We start from the raw sequence: 19,239 nt of genomic DNA on the forward strand, positions 1-19,239 counted from the left end.
AGCAGCCAACCGATGACTGGTGACCAACTGCCTCAGTCGGGGGGAACGCAAGGCTCATAATACCAGCATAGGCCTGGGAGCTGTGTCCTACACAACTAGACTGAGAAACAACAGCTTGAACCGGAGTGGTGGTGGGGGGGAGGGTGGAAAAAGGGGGAGAAAAGAAAAAAAAACTGCTGGTTGCTAGATGGGAATGCAAATTAATAGGTACAATATAGTCATGAGGATATGAAATACAGTATGGGGAATATAATCAACAGCATTGCAAAGATTATGTAAGGTGCCAGATGGGTACTAGACTTGTCAGGGGTATCACTTTGTAGACTGTGTAGATGCCTGACCAAGGTACTATACACCTGAAGCTGAAGTAGAATAATACTGTATGTTAACTATAATTAAATATATATGTAATTAAATATATATATAGTCACGGAAGGTGGAGTACAGCATAAGGTAGATAGTCAACGGTATTATAACAGCTATATAAGATGTCACAGGGGTAGCAGCTTGGGGGCGGGGGGTTATCACTTTGTGAAGAGTGTAAATAGTCAATGGTATTATAACAGCTGTATAAGATGTCACAAGGGTAGTAGCTTGGAGGAGGGGAATTATCACTTTGTGAGGGGTGCAAATGTTTAACTATTACGTTGCTTTGTACACCTGAAACTAATAATAAAAATAAAAAGGCACAAGCACAGGACCTTCAGATACTGACACCCGGGGCCTCGACAGAGCGTGCATACTTTTGCAATAATAAGTGAAATTTCAACATTTAAAAAAGTAATAATAATTCATTGGAAAGACTCAAAGCACAATGGAAATGACAGAGGAAAGAATCAGTGAATCTGGAGATAGATAAATAGAAATTTTTCAAGCTGAACAGAAAAGAAAGTTTAGAAAAAAGTAAATAGAGCCTCAGGGACCTGTAGCACAATGACAAAGGTGTAACGTTTGGGTCACTAAAGTTCCAGAAGGAAAGGAAAAGTTACAGTGCCAAAAAAAGATTTGAAGAAACAATGACTGAAGTGACAACATGGATGGACCTAAAGGTATTATGCTGAATGAAATAAGTCAGACAGAGAAAGACAAATACTACATGATTTCACTTATATGGGGAATCTAAAGAACAAAATAAATGAACAAAACAGAAACAGACTCATAGATACAGAGATCTGATGGTTGCTAGTTTGGAGGGATGTTGTGGGGCTGGTGAAAAAGATGAAGGATTAAGAAGTACAAAATGGTAGTTACAAAACAGTCACAGGGATGTAAAATACAGCACAGAAATATAGTCAATAATATGGTTATAACAACTATGTATGGTGCCAGGTGGGTACTAGATAATTGGGGGAATCACTTCTTAAATTATATAAATGTCTAACCCCTATGCTGTACACTTGAAGCTAATGTAAAATAATATTGAATGTCAATTATAATTGAAAAATACAATTTTTTATGTGTCCAAAAAAAAAGAATGACTGAAAACTCCTCCAAATATGAAAAAATAAAAAACAAAAAAACCAAACTTACAAAATCAAGAATCTCAGTAAACCTCAAACAGGAAGAAACTCAAAGAAATCCATGTCTAGACACTATAACCAAAATGTTGAACATAAAAGACAAAATACCTCGAAAGTAGCCACACACACAAAAACCATGTCAAATGTAAGGTCATGATTCCAAGATTGCAGATTTTTCACCAGAAACCACGGAGGCCAGAGGCCAGGAACAACATTTTTAAAGTGGTAAAAGAAAAGAACTATCAATCTACAATTCTCTATGAAGTGAAAAAGCAAAATAAAGAGATTCTCAGATAGAGGATAACTGAGAGAATTCTTTGACAGCAGACCTGCTCTAAAAGAAATGCTAAAGAAAATTCCTGAGACACTAGTGAAATAACAGAAATAACTGAACTTCAGGAATAAAGAAACAGTTAACAGATACAGCAAACTATCTGGTTTAAATACAATAGAAAATTTTTCTTCTTTTAAATTCTTTAAATTATGTACAGCAGTTGAAAGCAAAATTTATAACACTGTCTGATGGGGTTTTCAATGTATGTAGATGACAACTACAACATGTAAGTGTGAAGGTAAAGGGACCTATATCGTAAGGTTTCTACATTCCACTTGAAGTGATAAAATACTAATTTTAAGCAGACTGTGAAAAGTATGTATATTGTAATCCCTAAGGAAACCATTAAAAAAACCTATACAAATAGATATAATAAAAAACTCCATAGATAAATTCTAAAAAAATTTAAACAATCCACAAGAAAGCAGAAAACAGGAAATCAAGGAACGGGAAACAGAGGGAACAAACAAAAAACAAATAATAAAATGGCACACTAAATCCAAATATAATTAATTACACTTAATATAATTACATTTAAGTTATAATGAATATCAATCATAGTTATATATTATAATGTAGATAATCACATGGTAGTAATTATATTTAATGTAAATAATCACACTAAAACTTATACTGAAATAAATTTACCAACAAAAAAACAGTTCTCAGAATAGATTAAAAAAAAAATTACCCAACTACCTGCTACTTAGAAGAAACTCACTTTACAAACAATGAATGACAAAGGTAGGTCAACAGTAAAGGGATGGAAAAAGATAACATGTAAACACTAATCAAGTGAAACTGGAGTGGCTATATAAATCAGACAACAGACATCTGACCTCAGAACAAAGGAAGTTACCACAGATGAAGAGGAACATGACATAGTGATAAAATAGTCAATTCATCAAAAAGATATAATGATCCTAAATATGTACACACCTAACAATAAACAGAGCCTGAAAATACAGGAAGCCAAAATGGTTAGAACTAAAAGCAGAACTGCAAAAATCTACAATAATGATCGGAAACTTGAACACTCATCTCTCACTAATAGAGCAAGCATACAAAATCAGCAAGGATACAGAAAAACTGCACACCAACTCAATTATCAACGAACTCAATCTAATTAACATTTGTAGAAAACTATCCAACAAAAGAATATACACTCTTTCCATAGCATATGAGATATTCACGAAGACAAACTATGTCTTAGGTCATTTAAAAATTTTAACAATTTAAAAGAATTGAAGTCATTCAAAATATTTTCTTTGACCATAACACAGTTGAGAAACCAATAACAGGATGATAACAGGAAAAAAATTCTCCAAACACTTGGAAATTGAACAACATATTTCTACATAATCCATGGGCAAACAGTAAGAATCAAGGGAAACTAGACATTTCATTTTTCGCTCAATTCAAAAATATCGGAATTTGTGGGATGCAGCTAAAGCAGTGGTTAGGATATTTATAACATTAAATGCTTGTCTTAAAAAAGGAAAGGTCTCAAATCAGCAATCTAAATTTCTACCTTAAGAAACTAGAAAAAGAGTAAAATAAACCCAAAGCAAGGAGGAAAGAAATAATAAAGCATGAAATTGACAACAGAAAAACAATAGATAGAAATCAATTAAATCAAAAGCTGGTTCTTCGAAAAAGATGAATATCTATATATACTGAGAAAAAAAAAGAAGACTCAATTACCAACATGAGGAATGAAAGAGAAATATCACTACAAACCCAAGATTAAAAAGATATTAAGGGAATGGTAGATAATTACATGTTAATATATTCAAAAACTTGATGACATTAACAATTCCTTGAAACCTTAAACTACTAAAATTCACTCAAGAAAAAAGATACATAACCTGAACAGTCCTATAACTATTAAAGAAACTGAATTCATAGTTTAAAACATTCTTAAAAACAAAACTCTAGGCCCTTACAAATTCTACCAGACATTTAAAGAAGAAATAACACCAATTCTACATGATCTCTTCCAGAAAACAGAAGAGGTAGGAAACTTCCCAACTCATTTTATGGGGCTAGCATCACACTGATATCAAAACCAGACAAAGGCAATATAAAAAAACTAGACCAATATCCATAAGCATAGAAATAAAAATGCTTAGGAAAACAAATCCAGCAACATAAAAAGAATATACCACAACCAAATGGGTCTTACCCTGAAAATGCAAGCTTATTCAATATTTAAAAAAAAATCAATCAATGTTATATTAACAGACAAAAAACAAACAAAACAAAAAAAAACAAAGGAAATTCACACGGTTACATCAAATGACACAGAAAAGATATTTGACAAAATTCAACATCATTCATGATTCAAACAACAACTCTCAGTAAACTAAACCCATAGCTAACCTCATACTTAATGGTGACTGTGTTCTTACCACTCCTGGTACAAGAAGTCCCAGCTGGTGCAATAAGGCAAGAAAAGAAAAAGAATACAGATTGGAAAGGAAGAAATACCACTGCCCCTATTCACAAATAATATGAACATCTATATAGAAAATCCCAAGCAATCTACAAAAAAAGCTCCTAGGAGTAGTGAGTTTAGTTAAGTCATAAAATAAAGATCAACATATAAAAATCATATTTCTATATATTAGTATTAAAAAATTAGAAACAAAAAAGTTTTAAAATACTATTCATGATAGCACCAAAAAAGAAATAGATATGAGTCTAACAAAACATGTGATGGATCTGTATGCTGAAAACTATACAATGCTGATGAAAGAAAGCAAAGACCTAAGTAAATGAAGAGGCATACCTTGTCCATAGATTATAAGACTCAATACAGTTAAGATGTAAAGTCTCCTCAAACTGACCTATAGGTTTAATGTAATTGCAATAAAAATTGTAACAGGGTTTCTTAATACAAACAAAATTATTCTAAAAGTTATATGAAAATAGAAACTAGAACAGACAAAAACAATTTTGAAAAAGAAAGAACATACTTGGAGGACTCATACTATCCAATTTTAAGACTTACTATGAAGCTACAGTAATCAACACAGTATGGTATTGGTGAAGGAATAGACACATACATCAATGGAACAGAACAGAGTCCAAAAATAGACCTACACAAATATGGCGAAGGTACAAAGGCAATTCAATGTAGTAAGAGTAGTCTTTTCAATTAGTGGTGCTGGAACAATTAGATATCAACGTGCAAAAATAAAAAACAAAACAAAAAACTTGACCCAACCCTCACACCTTACACAACATTAACTCAAAACAGATACATATCTAAACGCAAAGTATAAAACATTTAATACCTTCTTAAGAAAACATAGGAGAAAATCTTCATGACTTCTGATGAGGCAAGAGCTCTTAGATATGACTCCAAAAGCCCAATCCATAAGAGACAAATGTTGACAAATTGGACTTAATAAAAAAAGTCCTTTTGTGGGCCAGCCCGGTGGCTCAGGTGGTTGCAGCTCCATGCTCCTAAATCCAAAGGCTGCCGGTTCAATTCCCAAGGCTGCCGGTTCGATTCCCACATGGGCCAGTGTGCTCTCAACCACAAGGTTGCTGGTTAGACTCCCAAAGGGGATGGTGGGCTGCGCCCCCTACAACTAACAACGGCAACTGGACCTGGAGCTGAGCTGCGCCCTCCACAACTAAGACTGAAAGGACAACAACTTGACTTGGGGAAAAAAAAAGTCCTGGAAGTACACACTGTTCCCCAATAAAATCCTGTTCCCCTTCCCCAATTAAAAAAAAAAAAATGTCCTTTTGCTCTGTGGAAGACACTCTTAAGAGAATGAAAAGTCAAGCTATACACTAGGAGAAAACATTTGCAAATCACATAGCCAATAAAGGTCTTATAGCCAAAACATACATACATACATACATACATACATACATACATATATATATATATACACTCTTAAAATTCAACAATGAAACAGACAATCCAATAAAATATGGGAAAGATGTGAACAATTCACCAACGAAGATATACAGATGGCAAATATGCACATGAAAAAACATTCAATATCATTAGCCATTAGGGAAATGCAAAGTAGAACCACAATGAGATACCACTACACATCTATTAGAAATGGCTTTAAAGAACCCAAATAAACAGAAAGTCGATTATACCAAGTGCTGACACAGAAATGAAGCAAACAGAATGCTCATACACTCTGGTGGGAATGCAAAATGGTACAGACACTTTACAAAACAGTCTGGAAGCTTCTTAGATAATTAAATACACACTCACCACATAATCCAGCAAACCTACTGGGGTATTTGCCCTAGAGAAATAAAAACTTTTGTCTGCACAAAAGCCTGTACACAACTGTTTATAGCAGCTTTAATGACCATCAGGGTGATTCATAATCATTCATTCATAATCATCAACAGCTGGAAACAAGCCAATGGCCTTCAACAGGTGAATGGATAGTGCATCCATCCAATGGAATACTACTTACCAATAAAAAACAATGAACTATTGATAGAGACAACATGGATGAACTTCAAAGCCATTATGCTAAGTAAAAGAAACCAGTCTCAAAAGCTACATACTGTATAATTCACTCATATGGCATTCCAGAAAAGGCAAAACTAGAGAGACGGAGAATAGATCGGTGATTGCCAAGTATTGGGACAGAGTGCAGTTTAACTACAAAGGTGATAAAACTGTTCTTTACCCTGTTTATCATGACAGGTATCGGAATCAATGCATGTTCAAAATTCATACAGGTATACATCAAAAAGGTCAAGTTTACTGCATATATATTTTTTAAACAATGGAAAAGAAACAAACAGTACTCTTTTAATAACTCCACTACTATTTCTATTTTTTTATTGAAATAAATTAACACCAAAACAAAAACAGTTCCCCAAAATAATAAAGCATGTTACAATTAAAGAAATAGACTTTAGACTTCCAATTCCAGAAACAGGCCAGACTAGATGCTCAAAGAAACTCTTCCCAGTACTGATTCTTCCAAAATGCTTTTAAAAAGTGTATCAGAGCTTGTGGAATAGTAAGGAAAATATTGATAAGCAAAAACAAGTACAGGCAGCTCCCTTATCTGAAATTTTTGGGGTCCGTAACATTTTAGAATTCAGAATTTGGGGTTTATTTTATAGAAGTAATGCACTACATTTACATAGTATACAGGACCAATACACCAGCAGCATGTGGGAGAATACACCATAATCAAATACGTTCATATTTCTGCAAGAAGTTCATACCAGTTCAAGTTTTGTTCATTTAAAAAATAACTTGAGATAGCCGTTTTCTGGATTTCTGAGTTGCAGATAAGGAACTGTGGACCTGTAGAAGCCAGTGCAAATCAAGATGGGCAAAGGGGCAAGATAGGGAGGGCATTCACAGGAGAAAAACCAACTCCAAGAGACTCAGAGTTTGCAGTTTCAAGGGCAATTGCCCAGGGCCCAAACAGGGTAGATTAGAACCAAAATGATGCCTAAGGGCTTAAAAATTTAGGGCCTGAAAAACCCAAGACAAAAATTTAGTTTTAAGTGGACCCAGAAGGATAGTGAAGCTGGCCCCAGGTGCATGGCAAAAACAACTACAAATCTACTCTATTAGAATAACACAATTTAAACAGTCCACAAACAAATTCCCACATAAATATCCCAAAGAATATGTCCATGGTTAAGTACCACTAAAATCACAAGTTACAAAGAGTGTGGATCTGAAGAAATAAATAAACACTGAGCCAGATCCACAAAAACTGTAGATATTGTAATTATCAGATAATGAATATATGTTTAATAAATTTTTAAAAATTAAAAAATGAGCTCAAAAGTGGATGAAGGGATAAAGAAACAATAAACTAAAAAGTGACCAGGCAAATTTGAAGGAAAAAAAGAATTTCTAGAAATTAAAAGTTCAGGAACTTTTTTTTCCCCCTTTCTTCTACTTCCCCCCACCCGACTCCGGTTCAAGCCGCTGTTTCTCAGTCTAGTTGTGGACACAGCTCCCTGGCCCATGCAGGTATTATGAGCCTTGCGCTCCCACTCCCCAACCCCCAATACCCCCTACCCCCACAACTGGCGACTGGCTGCGGCAGTCGGTCACCAGTTGTGGGTCAGCGGCTCACAGCAGCTCAAGGCAGCTCTCGCCGGCTGCCGGCCACTCACGCGGGCCACCAGCCACTCATGGCGGCACACTGCAACCCACAGCAGCACATAGCAGCCCATGGCAGCACTCAGCAGACCACCGTGGCTCACGCCAACCTCCAGCTTCTCACAGCAGCCCAGCTCCAGGGAGAGCTGTTGTTCACAATCTTAGCTGTAGAGGGCGCAGCTCACTGGCCCGCAACCTTGGCGTTAGGAGCAGGTGCCCCAACCACCTGAGCCACCGGGCCAGCCCAAAAGTTGAGTAACTCTAAGATAAAAACATGTTAAAAATATTGACTCAACAGAAGATTAGACCCATTTTTAGAGAGTACTAGAAGATGGAGCTGAAGAACTCACCACCAATTGGAAAAGGCTACATACTATATGATTTCAACTATATGATGTTCTGAAAATGTCAAAACTATGTAGACAGTGAAAAAGAACAGTGGTTGCCAGGAAATGGTGGGTAGAAAGAGATGAACAGGCAGAGCACACAGGGTTTTTAGGGCACTGAAAATACTCTGTATGATATCATAATGACGGATGCATATTATTATTCATGTATTCAAATCTATAGAATGTACAACATCAAGAGTAAACCATAATGTAAACAGTGGACCTTGGGTGATTATGATGTAGGTTCATCAAATGTAACAAATATCCACTCTGGTGGGGGATGTTCATAATAGGAGAAGCCATGCATGTGTGGGGGCAAGGGGCATGTGGGAAATCTGTACCTTCCCCACAATTTTGCTGTGAACCTTAAATTGCGCTAAATAATAATAATAATAATAATAATGTCTTAACAGAAAAAAACAAAGAAAAAAGCTAACAATAAAATTCAAGAAGGATCATAACACCGAGGTTGCTGGTTCAATTCCCACATGGGCCAGTGAGCTGCGCCCTCCACAACTAGATTGAAAACAACGACTTGACATGGAGCTGATGCGTTTTGGAAAAACAGTTCCCCAATATAAAAACATTTTTTTAAATCCAAGAAGGAAGTCACCTAGCCCTTTAAGAAACAAAGAACAGATAAGATGAAAGCGAAGAGAAAAACATGGAGGCTATCTAATCAGAATCCCAGGAGCTGATAATTGAAAAATAAGGCTGTGTAATTTCCAAACTAATAGAGAATAAAAAAAGGAAGGTGCTGTTGTAGAAATGCCTGGGCTGTAATTCTAGCTCCCCACTTACTATATCATCTAGGGCAAGTTACTTAAACTATTAAATGAAATTCTACTTGTAACTATTAAATGAAATCTAAGTATAGCATTTGTCACAGAACTCAATAAATGTCACCTATTGGCAATTAACAATTGAATTTACCTGCAAAATACAGTAATAAAAATTGTAATAAAATTAAGAGAGACAGAATGGATTAAGCCTATCTGGATAATGGTTTGATTTCAAACTCTGTAAAGAAAAAAATAGGATGGCAGTTGACCCCTCTTCATTTGTTAATTCTGCTAACATTCTTCTTAGAGGATCCAATCACTACAGATAACCGTTCTGTTCCTTTTTCATACACTAATCCTACTCCAGGGTACTCTCCAAATCCTCCCAAACTTGCAAGTGGGTATGGGAGAAAACATTATTCCAATCCTTTTATTCCTCAAGTTCCACTTCGTAAACTGATTTTTTTAAAAAAAAAAGCATGATAAAGAGAGAGAGAGAAGGAAATCACATACTTACTTTTCATTAGCTTTCCTGATAATTCCTTTAGTGGAGAAGAGGGGCTATTTCTACAGGCTACTGTAAATCTGGAGGAGGATTCTTGGGTTTCCATGGAAACTTGACGAGTTCCTCTTCTGGCCATTTCCAGATGAAGAGAATGGGCACTGTCACATTCCTGGGAAAGCAGCAAGTGATTCTGAGTGTTGCTAGTTCTATTATTCAGGTCAATTCCTTCTGGTTGAGTCATAAGCAATTGGACTGAGCTAGAATCCTCTAATCTCTTGTCAAGAGACTCAGTTACAAAAGATGCTGTAGTTTCTTGCTTTTTTGATGGCGAGACAGGCTCAGCCAATGAGCTTTGCTTCACTGTGTTCAGACTGTGTGCTCTTATTCGGGACCAAGTTGTAGAGTAAAAACTTTCAGCTTCTAACCAAAATTTAACCAAATGCTCCATTCTCCGAAGTTCCATGAATTGAATGAAATAAGGGAGGACAACAGTGTCATGCAAGACCTGTTCCAGGGTTTTTGAAAGACTTGATTTGGTCTCTTGAGTCTGGTAGCCCAGACAAGATCTTCCTAAAAGAAGCAAAATAATTAGCAGTCTGTAACAAATAGTTTAAGATTAACAGATTAGTCAGTCACCCGTAGCATCACTGGTATCAGAGTTACTAAGTAAAGTTTACCTCCTAGCAATTTAAATGAATAAAGAACTAGGCATACTGTGGTTTTGGTTCTAAACAAGCAAAGAAACAACTATCCAAAATATTTAAATTCTTAAAAAGCTCTGTTACTCAAATAATTTTTATGTTTCTTTTAATAGCAATTCAGACCATGTAAAATCTTTTTAAAAATCTTGATACTAGTCCCAAAGAAAGAAAAAAGACCAATAAAAACATGAAAAATATTCAACTTCGATAAAAATCCCAGAAAAACCAATTAATACAAAGTAACATTTTGCCTGTCAAGTTGGAAGATATTTTTTCAAAAACAACAAGCACAGCGAAACAGGAAATACTCTCACCCATTGGTGATGAGAACGTAAACCGGCAAAACATTTTTGGAGAATTTAGTGACAGCAAACCTGAAAATCAGCAATCTGCATGATTTTCAACCCAGTAACTCTACTTCTAGGAACTTATGCTAAGGAACAATTGTGGATATGTGGATATAGCTAGAAAGAGGTTAGGAACTCAGCATTATTTAAAGAGAAGCTCTGGGATTTTTATCTTGAAAAATTAAACTTAAAACAATAAAAATAAGTTTATTTTACACTTAACTAAATTCAAATCATAATTATAACCATAGCTATTAGAATAAACAAAAAATCAAAAAATGTTTTCACTTTCACAGGATGACAAAAAGAGGTTCATTTTCATGAAATTAACTGATGGCTTCAATTTTTCAAAAGCGCTTTTCTTAATCCTTTGATAGTGAAAACTTTTCTTTTGAAGGACTTCACATGTCATCATTCTTGCTGACTATCTTATTGTCAATGTTAACTAGTCCATCTCTGTAGACATCAGTTTCATGAACTTCAGGAAATCCTGATCCGCCGAAAGACTTCCAATTTTTTAAATTAAACTTTTAATTTGAGATAATAGATTCACGTGCAATTTTAAGAAATCTCCAGCATTTTTCTTTGGGGGTGGAGGGGCGGTGGTTATTTTAACACAACAGGGATCCTCCTACTCTGTGACCTTCTTTTTCACTTTTTATCTTAGACATTTCTCCATGTCTTCGTCAAACTTTTAAATGGTTACACAGTCTTCTATAGTAAGGGTATCCACAATTTGACTACGTTTCTGTTAATGGGTATCTATACGTTGTTCCTAATTTTTTCTTATCACAAACAATACTGCAATGAACAGCCTTATACATACTTGTATATACCATGTTTCCCCGAAAATAAGACCAGGTCTTATATTAATTTTTGCTCCAAAAGATGTATTAGGGCTTATGTTCAGGGGATGTCATCCTGAAAAATCATGCCAGGGCTTATTTTCTGGTTAGGTCTTATTTTCGGGGAAATCTGGTACATCTTTATACATATATGTGAGTGAATCTGAGGGCTATATATTTATATATATCTCATATATATTATATATATATATATATATATATATATATATATATATATATATATATATATATATATCCAGGGCCCATCAGCTCCAGGTCGTTGTCCTCAATCTAGTCGCGGAGGGTGCAGCTCACTGGCCCATGAGGGAATTGAACTGGCAACCCTGTTGTTCAGAGCTCATGCTCTAACCAACTGAGCTACCCAGCCACCCCTATCTTATATATTTTGATAAATACTTCCAAACTGCTTTCTAAAAACTCTTCACCAAGTTACACTTCACTAAAACGAGTGACTGTTTCTCTGCATCTACATTAACACTCAGATTATCAAACTTTAAATATGTGCTAATGTGCTGGGGAAACATTAACTCATTATTTTAACTTGCATTTCCCTGAGAGTACAGTGAAAAAAGGCATCCTCTTCATACATTTAGTGGCCAAATGTATTTCCTCTTCTGGAAATGGCTGATTTTCCTACTGGGCATGTTTTATATTTTGTACTTATAGGAACACAACCTGGTGTCATCCATTACACTTATACCTGTTATTTTAATTTACATACATTTTTTAAAAGCCCCTTCCAATTACACAGTTCAGTATTCTCTGGCAGAAGTTTCACATATTATATTCAACTCCTTCCACCTACTGTGAGTTAACAAAAAGGACTGTCACTTACCCAAGTCACCAAAATGAGCGGCCTCCATGTGGCTTGGCTGCTTCTTAAGTGTTGCTGTCCTGCTACTTGAAAAGGAGTCCATGTTGGCAGAAATGGCATTGATTGCAACATGACTTGGTCCTGCGGCCTCCAGCAAGGCATGATTTTTAGTGCTTTTTTGTGGGGAATGTACGGATATTGAGGCTATAATTTTTCAAAAAATTGGTAAAAAATTAAACAAAATTTGATAATCTAAAACTGTCTCAAAAGAGGGCTTTAAGAGAATTTTAAAATTAAGTTTTGTTACACCTTAAGTAAGTCTCTTAAGTAAGCACACTCAACAAAAAATGATTTAAGGGAAAGGTAAATTAATCAAGCAGCAGAAAAGTGGAAAGAAATGCCCTATTATTATTTATAACTCTCAAAATACTATGCCAAAAATGGAACTTAAAAGAGAGATCTTTCTTTGAGAAGTTCTATTGAGGATAGGCAGTTCCAAAGGCAGGAAACATTCTGAAATATGGACCCTTTTCAACTCCTTAATCCTTGCTTCCCCAAGGAACTAAACTAAAATTGCAGAATAAAAGCTTAAGGGGGAAAACTTTAGAAAAATACTCTTCAGAATAGTTATTTTACTTTTTAATTGAGTAACAGAATTTCTTCCATCTAACAAAAAACATTTTAATCAAAGTTCAAGCTGCTTAAAGATAAAGCACTCTTAAAAATTCACAAAATATATTTTCTTTAGTTATCTGAAGAAATATATCATCCTTTTGACTTCAGAATAAAGAGTTACCAATGTGTTAATAGGAAATAGTCAACTCAATATTACAGTATTGTCAAAGTAACCCTATGAAACTTGTCATTACAGCTTAATTAAAATTCTACCTATCCTATTTATTCCACACAAACATCAAAGACTCTTATTAAATTTTTAAAGAAGTTTTGGTTTAGTACATTGCTGTAGCAAGAAGAATGAAAATGATACAGGTCACTTAGCATTCCACACCCTCAAGACACTCTCAGATAACTAAACTTGAACCTACTAATACCACTTATTTTATTGAGCGGTCAACAGAGAAGTGCTCTCAATCTTAGTAAATAGTTTCCAGACAGAATCTGAGTAATACTTGGCAATATTTCTTATAAAGAATACATAGTACCATAATTCAATTTATTACCCCTGGAGATATGTTTATAGACCAAAGCAGATAAGAACGTAAATGTCCATACCTGTTTTCTAGGTATCTACCTGTATTTATCAGACATTCAACAAGAGTTGGGAGAGCTATGCAATGGAGCTATCTTCAAACAATGTTTTCAATTAAGTCAGTGAGTGCCAAGTATGGACTATTTATTGTCATAGAGTACAAGCATGGAATTATTTTAGGCTGGTACAAATTTAGAAGTTAGATAGGCCAATCTTCTCATTCTACAAAAGGAGAATCTGAAGAAAGTTACATGACTTTACAAGGTCATACTGTTAGTGTAGAAGACTGGTGTGCCAGAGGCATCAAATGTCCCTTATTTCTCCTACAATCAGATCTAGTCTTCCCAAGCCTCTGCTTGGTAAGGGCTTTTAGCCTTTATCAGTGCCACTCAAATTTTGCTTAAAGAGGGCACTATGAACTAACATGGAATCCAGCTGGCTTTAAATGATCAGAAATAAGCAGAAAATAATCTTACAAATCTCTTAACAAGTTACAACTAGTCTCTCTCTAGCAATTTAAGCTAAAAAGTTAATACTCAATGCTAGTTATAAAACATACAAACATTTGAAATAAAAATCTAAATAAGTAGTAATAGATTTCATGTAAATAAATTACATTTATGAAATTTATAAGTAATGGCTATGGAAATAATTTCCATTATAATTTTCCCATTCCAATCTTTGTACATTGATACAATGAAATCAGTGAAAACTGCAACAGAGACTATAATCTAAGCATGTCTTATAAATAAATAAAGACAATATATTGATTCCAATAAAGTACTCTGAATAAATTTTAAGTTAAGGCCATTCATCCAAAGTATTAAAGTGAAAACTGTAATCATCCATACTTCTGGATAAACAACAGAAAACCAAGCCTTACAAGTGACAGTACTTTCACTCAGCTGTCAGACTGCTCAGCTAAAAGTATTTTTTACTTTTGTTGTTTTAAAATAAAGTCAACTAATCACTTTTTGGGGAACAATCAAATGTGTGATTAATAGGGAGGGCACTGGTTCACTGTAATTACTAGGACAGCCAGCAAATGCTTAGCAAAAGCCTATTATATAAGCTAGGTGTTGAAGAGTGTATAAGTTAAACAAGGAAATAAGTCACAATCATAAATATTTCTAAAGGAAGGCAGAAATGATTAATGGCAAAAGAAAGGAGAAGATAACAGGATTACAGAGCTCATAAATGCAAAGCACATTACTTTTTAATACAATGGAATGTTGCTGAACTCACCTTTAATGGACTTGACATCTGAAGTCTTTTCTTGTTCTCTGCCTTTCACTAGAAGATAAAAGAGCGTCATGACCAACTTTTAGTCAAAAAGATACATTGTAAAAATTAGACAAGCTTTATTCTAACAGGTGAGTATTCAAAGTGCTATGCAATGGACTAACTGCCTGGTGGGGGAGGGGCCAGGGGTCGGCAGTCATCAGAAGTTTCTCTAAGAAGTGACCTCTGAACAGCATTCAGTCAAGAGCAGTGAGTGTGCTTATGGAGAGACAATGTCAGGACACCTGGGTTCAAATTCTGATTCTGTCACTTATTAGTCATGTGATCCTAACAAGTTACTTCATTCCTTTGGGTCTCAATTTCCTTGATTTATAAAATTAGGTCAATAATAATAATACCTGCCTTAGAGGGTTGTGGATGAAAAAATAAATACTTGTAAAAGTCTTAGAGGAATAACTAGCACACAGTAAATTTAGGATGTTAACTAAACTAATATTATTAGCTGGTGCCACCCACTGCAAGATGCATCCTGAAGAAAAAGAATTCTGTTTATCATATCTTATTTCTTATATATGTCCCCCCTCACAGCATCAAATACAAATATTCTAAACTAACATTCTAAACTTCTAATACTCAAGATTTAACAACTTGCCTCCTAAAAAATTATACAATCTCTCCTCCATTACACAAAACAGTAGAAATTCCACTGCAGGGACGCTAACAATATCCAAGAAAGGAAGGTGCATGGCAGCCTAAACCAAGTGTGAACTGCTACAGGATCTAACATAAGACTATTTTTAACCCTCTTTACTTTTTTTGTTTTTCAACATTAAATTTTCTTTAACCTCATCATGAAAAGCCTATCAAAATAAGAAATCCCAAATGTGACCATTTCTACTTGTGTTCTCAAACATTAAAGGCTAGTAGCAGGAAATAACCAGCTCTCATATTTTCTGATAAATCAATCCATCAACACAAATTTGAGTGCCTAGTATGTATCAGATATTCCCCTGGCTCAGAAAAGATAGTCCTGCCTTCAGGAAGTCCATATGCATGCATGTGGAGACAAATATGGACAAAAATCAGTAAGGTCATTCCAGGTACTAATCACTGCTGTCAGGAAGACAAAAGAAGGAAATGTGGTAGGGTGACGGGTTTTTGCAGCCCTCTCAGCAGCATCCGCCAACAGACTACATCTTCTGCTTGAAACATGAACTTGTCTTGGCTTCCATGATACTCCACTCTCTGGGTTTTTTAGCTACTCTTTAGTTTATTCTCTTACTGACTGACTTTTCCTTTGCCCACTGGGAGTTTCTCTGGGAAAGGATTTGGATCCCTTTTCTTTTCACTATATATACGTATGTATTTCCTGGATAATCTCATCCAATCTTAAGGCGTTCATTATTATAGCTATGCAACGACTGCTAAATTTATCTCTAGTCTAAATACTTTTTTATCTTAAATTCAGATAATCACCTACCCGAAAACTTCCATAATTCTATTTGTCCAAAGTGAAACATACTATCTTTTCCTAAACCTGTTTCTACTACATTGTGATCTCTCACAAATGACACCCTAGCTTCTCAGGCCAAAAATCTGGGAGTTACCCATAACACTGTCTCTCCCTTACCTCCCACACCTGGACCACTTCTAAGATCAACAGATTCTACCACCAAAATACCTCCAGTTCCACTTTGCCACACTCGATGCATTCTCATCTTACAGAAAGACCACCTATTCAATATTTCAAACATAAAAGTATACACATAACCCAACTTTACCAAATATTGGCATTTTGCCTTTTCCCCCTAAATATTATACACTACCTGATCCCAGTGCTCTTCTTCCCTTCCCAGAGATAAATACTACCCTAAATTAGATGTGTTTACTACCATGCATATTTTAGGCTCTTACTGAATATGAATGTACTAAAAAAAAGTAAAACATGGTATTATTCTGCATATCTTTTAAAATTACATAAATGACACAGGCATATTCATTTAATTGCACTGTGCTTTATTCCACTTTGCAGACAATGCACTTTTTTTTTTTTTCTTTTTTTTTTTTTTACAAATTGAAGGTCTGTGGTGACGCTGCACCCAGCCAAGTCTATAGGCAGCCTTTTTCCAAAAGCTTTTACTCACTTTGTGTCTGTGTCACATTTTGGTAATTCTAGTAATATTTCAAACATTTTCATTAATATTACATTTGTTGTGGTGATTAGTGATCTTTGCTGTTACTATAGTAATTATTTTTGGACGCCATGAATAGCTCCCATGTAAGATAATGAACTTGATAAATACTGTGTGTTCTGACTGCTCCACCGACCGATCACTCCCATCTCTCTCTCTCTCTCTCTCTCTTCAGGGCTCCCTATTCCAAGACACAACGATATTGAAATTAGGTCAAATAATAACCCTACAATGGTCTCTAAGTGTTCAAGAAAAAGAAAAAGTTGCAGGTTTCTCATTTTAAATCCAAAGCTAAATATGGTTAAGCTTAGTAAGGAAGGCGTGTTGAAAGTCAAGACAGGCTGAAAACTAGGTTTCTTGTGCCAAACAGTAAGCCAAGTTGTGAAGGCAAAGGAAAAGTTCTTGAAGGAAATTAAAAGTGCTACTCCAATGAACACATGAGTGATAAGAAAATAAACCAGTTTTACTGCTGACATGGAGAAAGTTTTAGTAATCTGGATAGAAGATCAAACCAGCCACAACATTCCTGTAAGCCAAAACCTAATCCAGAGCAAGGCCCTACTCTCTTCAATTCTATGAAGATTGAGAGTAGTTGAAAGGCTAGTAGCAGGAAATAACTAGCTCTCATCGTATCCGATAAATCAATCCATCAACACATATTTGAGTGCCTACCGGGTTTCCCTGAAAATAAGACCTAGCTGTACCTAGAGCTGGACGCTCTAATGCATCTTTTGGAGCAAAAATTAATGTAAGACCCGGTCATATTTTACTATAATGTAAGACAGGATCTCATATAATATACTATGACCAGGTATTATATAATATACTATAATATTAATTTTTGCTCCAAGAGACGCATTAGAGCTGATGGTCTGGTTAGGTCTTATTTTCAGGGAAACACGGTATTATGTACCAGATAATCTCCTGGCTCTCCTGAGGGAAGTGAGGACGCTGCAGAAGAAACGTTGGAAGCTAGCAGAGGTTGGTTCATGATGTTTAAGGAAAGAAGGCATCTCCATAACATAAAAGTCCAAGTGCTGATGGAGAAGCTGCAGCAAGTTATCCAGGAGATCTAGTGCCTAGCTTCAAAGTTTCAAAGGACAGGATGACTCTCTTGTTAGGGGCTAATACAGCTGGTAACTTTAAGTTGAAGCCAGTGCTCATTTATCATTCCAAAAGTCCTACGGTCCTTAAGAATTATGCTAAATCTACTTTCCTGTGTTCTATAAATGGAACAAAGCCTGGATGAAAGCACATCTGTTTACAACATGGTTTAATGATTTTTTAAGCCCACTGTTGAGATCTATTGCTTAGAAAGAGTCCTTTCAAAATATTACTGCTCAGTGACAATGTACCTGGTCACCCAAGAGCTCTGATGGAGATGTACGAGATTAATGTTGTTTGCATGCCTAACACAACATCCATTCTGTAGCCCATGGATCAAGAGGTAGTTTTAACTTTCAAGTCTTATTATTTAAGAAACACATTTCGTAAGGCTATGTAGCTGCCATGGGTAGTGATTTCACAGATGGATGTGGGCAAAGTATATTGAAAACCTCGGGAAATGATTGACCATTCCAGATGCCATTAAGAACATTTGTGATTCATGGGAAGAGGTCAAAATATCAACATTAACAGTAGTTTGGAAGAAGTTGATTCCAACCCTCATGGATGACTTTGAGGGGTTCAAGACTTCAGTGGAGGAAGTAACAGCAGATATGTTGGAAATAGCAAGAGAACTAGAATTAGAAGTGGAGCCTGAAGATGTGACTCAATTGAGGCAATCTCATGATGAAACTTTAACGAATGAGGAGTGGCTGTTTATGGATGAGCAAAAAAAGTGGTTTCTTGAGATGGACTCTACCCTTCGTGAAGATGCTGTGAAGATTGCTGAAATGACAACAAAGGACTTAAAACATTAGATAAACTCAGCTGATATAGCAGCAGCAGGGTTTGAGAGGACTGACTCCATTTTTAAAGAAGTTTTACTGTAGGTAAAATTCTATCAAACAGCACTGCATGATCCTGAGAAATTGTTCATGAAAGGAAGAGTCAATTGATGCGGCAAACTTCACTGTTGTCGTATATTAAGAAATTGCCAGCTCAACCTTCAGCAGCCATGAACATCAAGGAAAGACTCTCCACCCTCAAAAAGATTGACTCACTCAGATGATAAGATACCATTTTTTTTTTAGCAATAAAGTATTTTT

At 35.5% G+C, this 19,239-nt stretch overlaps 1 protein-coding gene across 4 annotated transcripts in view; it reads right to left on the minus strand.

Moving 5' to 3' along the window:
- The window catches only part of AKAP10 (A-kinase anchoring protein 10), an 81,513-nt gene that overhangs the window by 54,492 nt on the left and 7,782 nt on the right, over positions 1-19,239 (minus strand). For all 4 annotated transcript variants that reach the window (XM_074320663.2, XM_088801894.1, XM_074320664.2 and 1 more), the window contains exons 2-4: positions 14,841-14,888; positions 12,407-12,589; positions 9,670-10,227 (exon numbers count right to left, since the gene is read on the minus strand). In XM_074320663.2, coding sequence (XP_074176764.2) covers positions 9,670-10,227; positions 12,407-12,488 — 640 coding nt within the window. In that variant the 5' untranslated portion in view covers positions 12,489-12,589; positions 14,841-14,888. The remainder of the gene's footprint in view (positions 1-9,669; positions 10,228-12,406; positions 12,590-14,840; positions 14,889-19,239) is intronic.

This window comes from Rhinolophus sinicus, chromosome 12 (assembly GCF_057876585.1).
Source record: "Rhinolophus sinicus isolate RSI-liver-muscle chromosome 12, RSI-T2T, whole genome shotgun sequence".
Classification (NCBI taxonomy): Eukaryota; Metazoa; Chordata; class Mammalia; order Chiroptera; family Rhinolophidae; genus Rhinolophus; species Rhinolophus sinicus.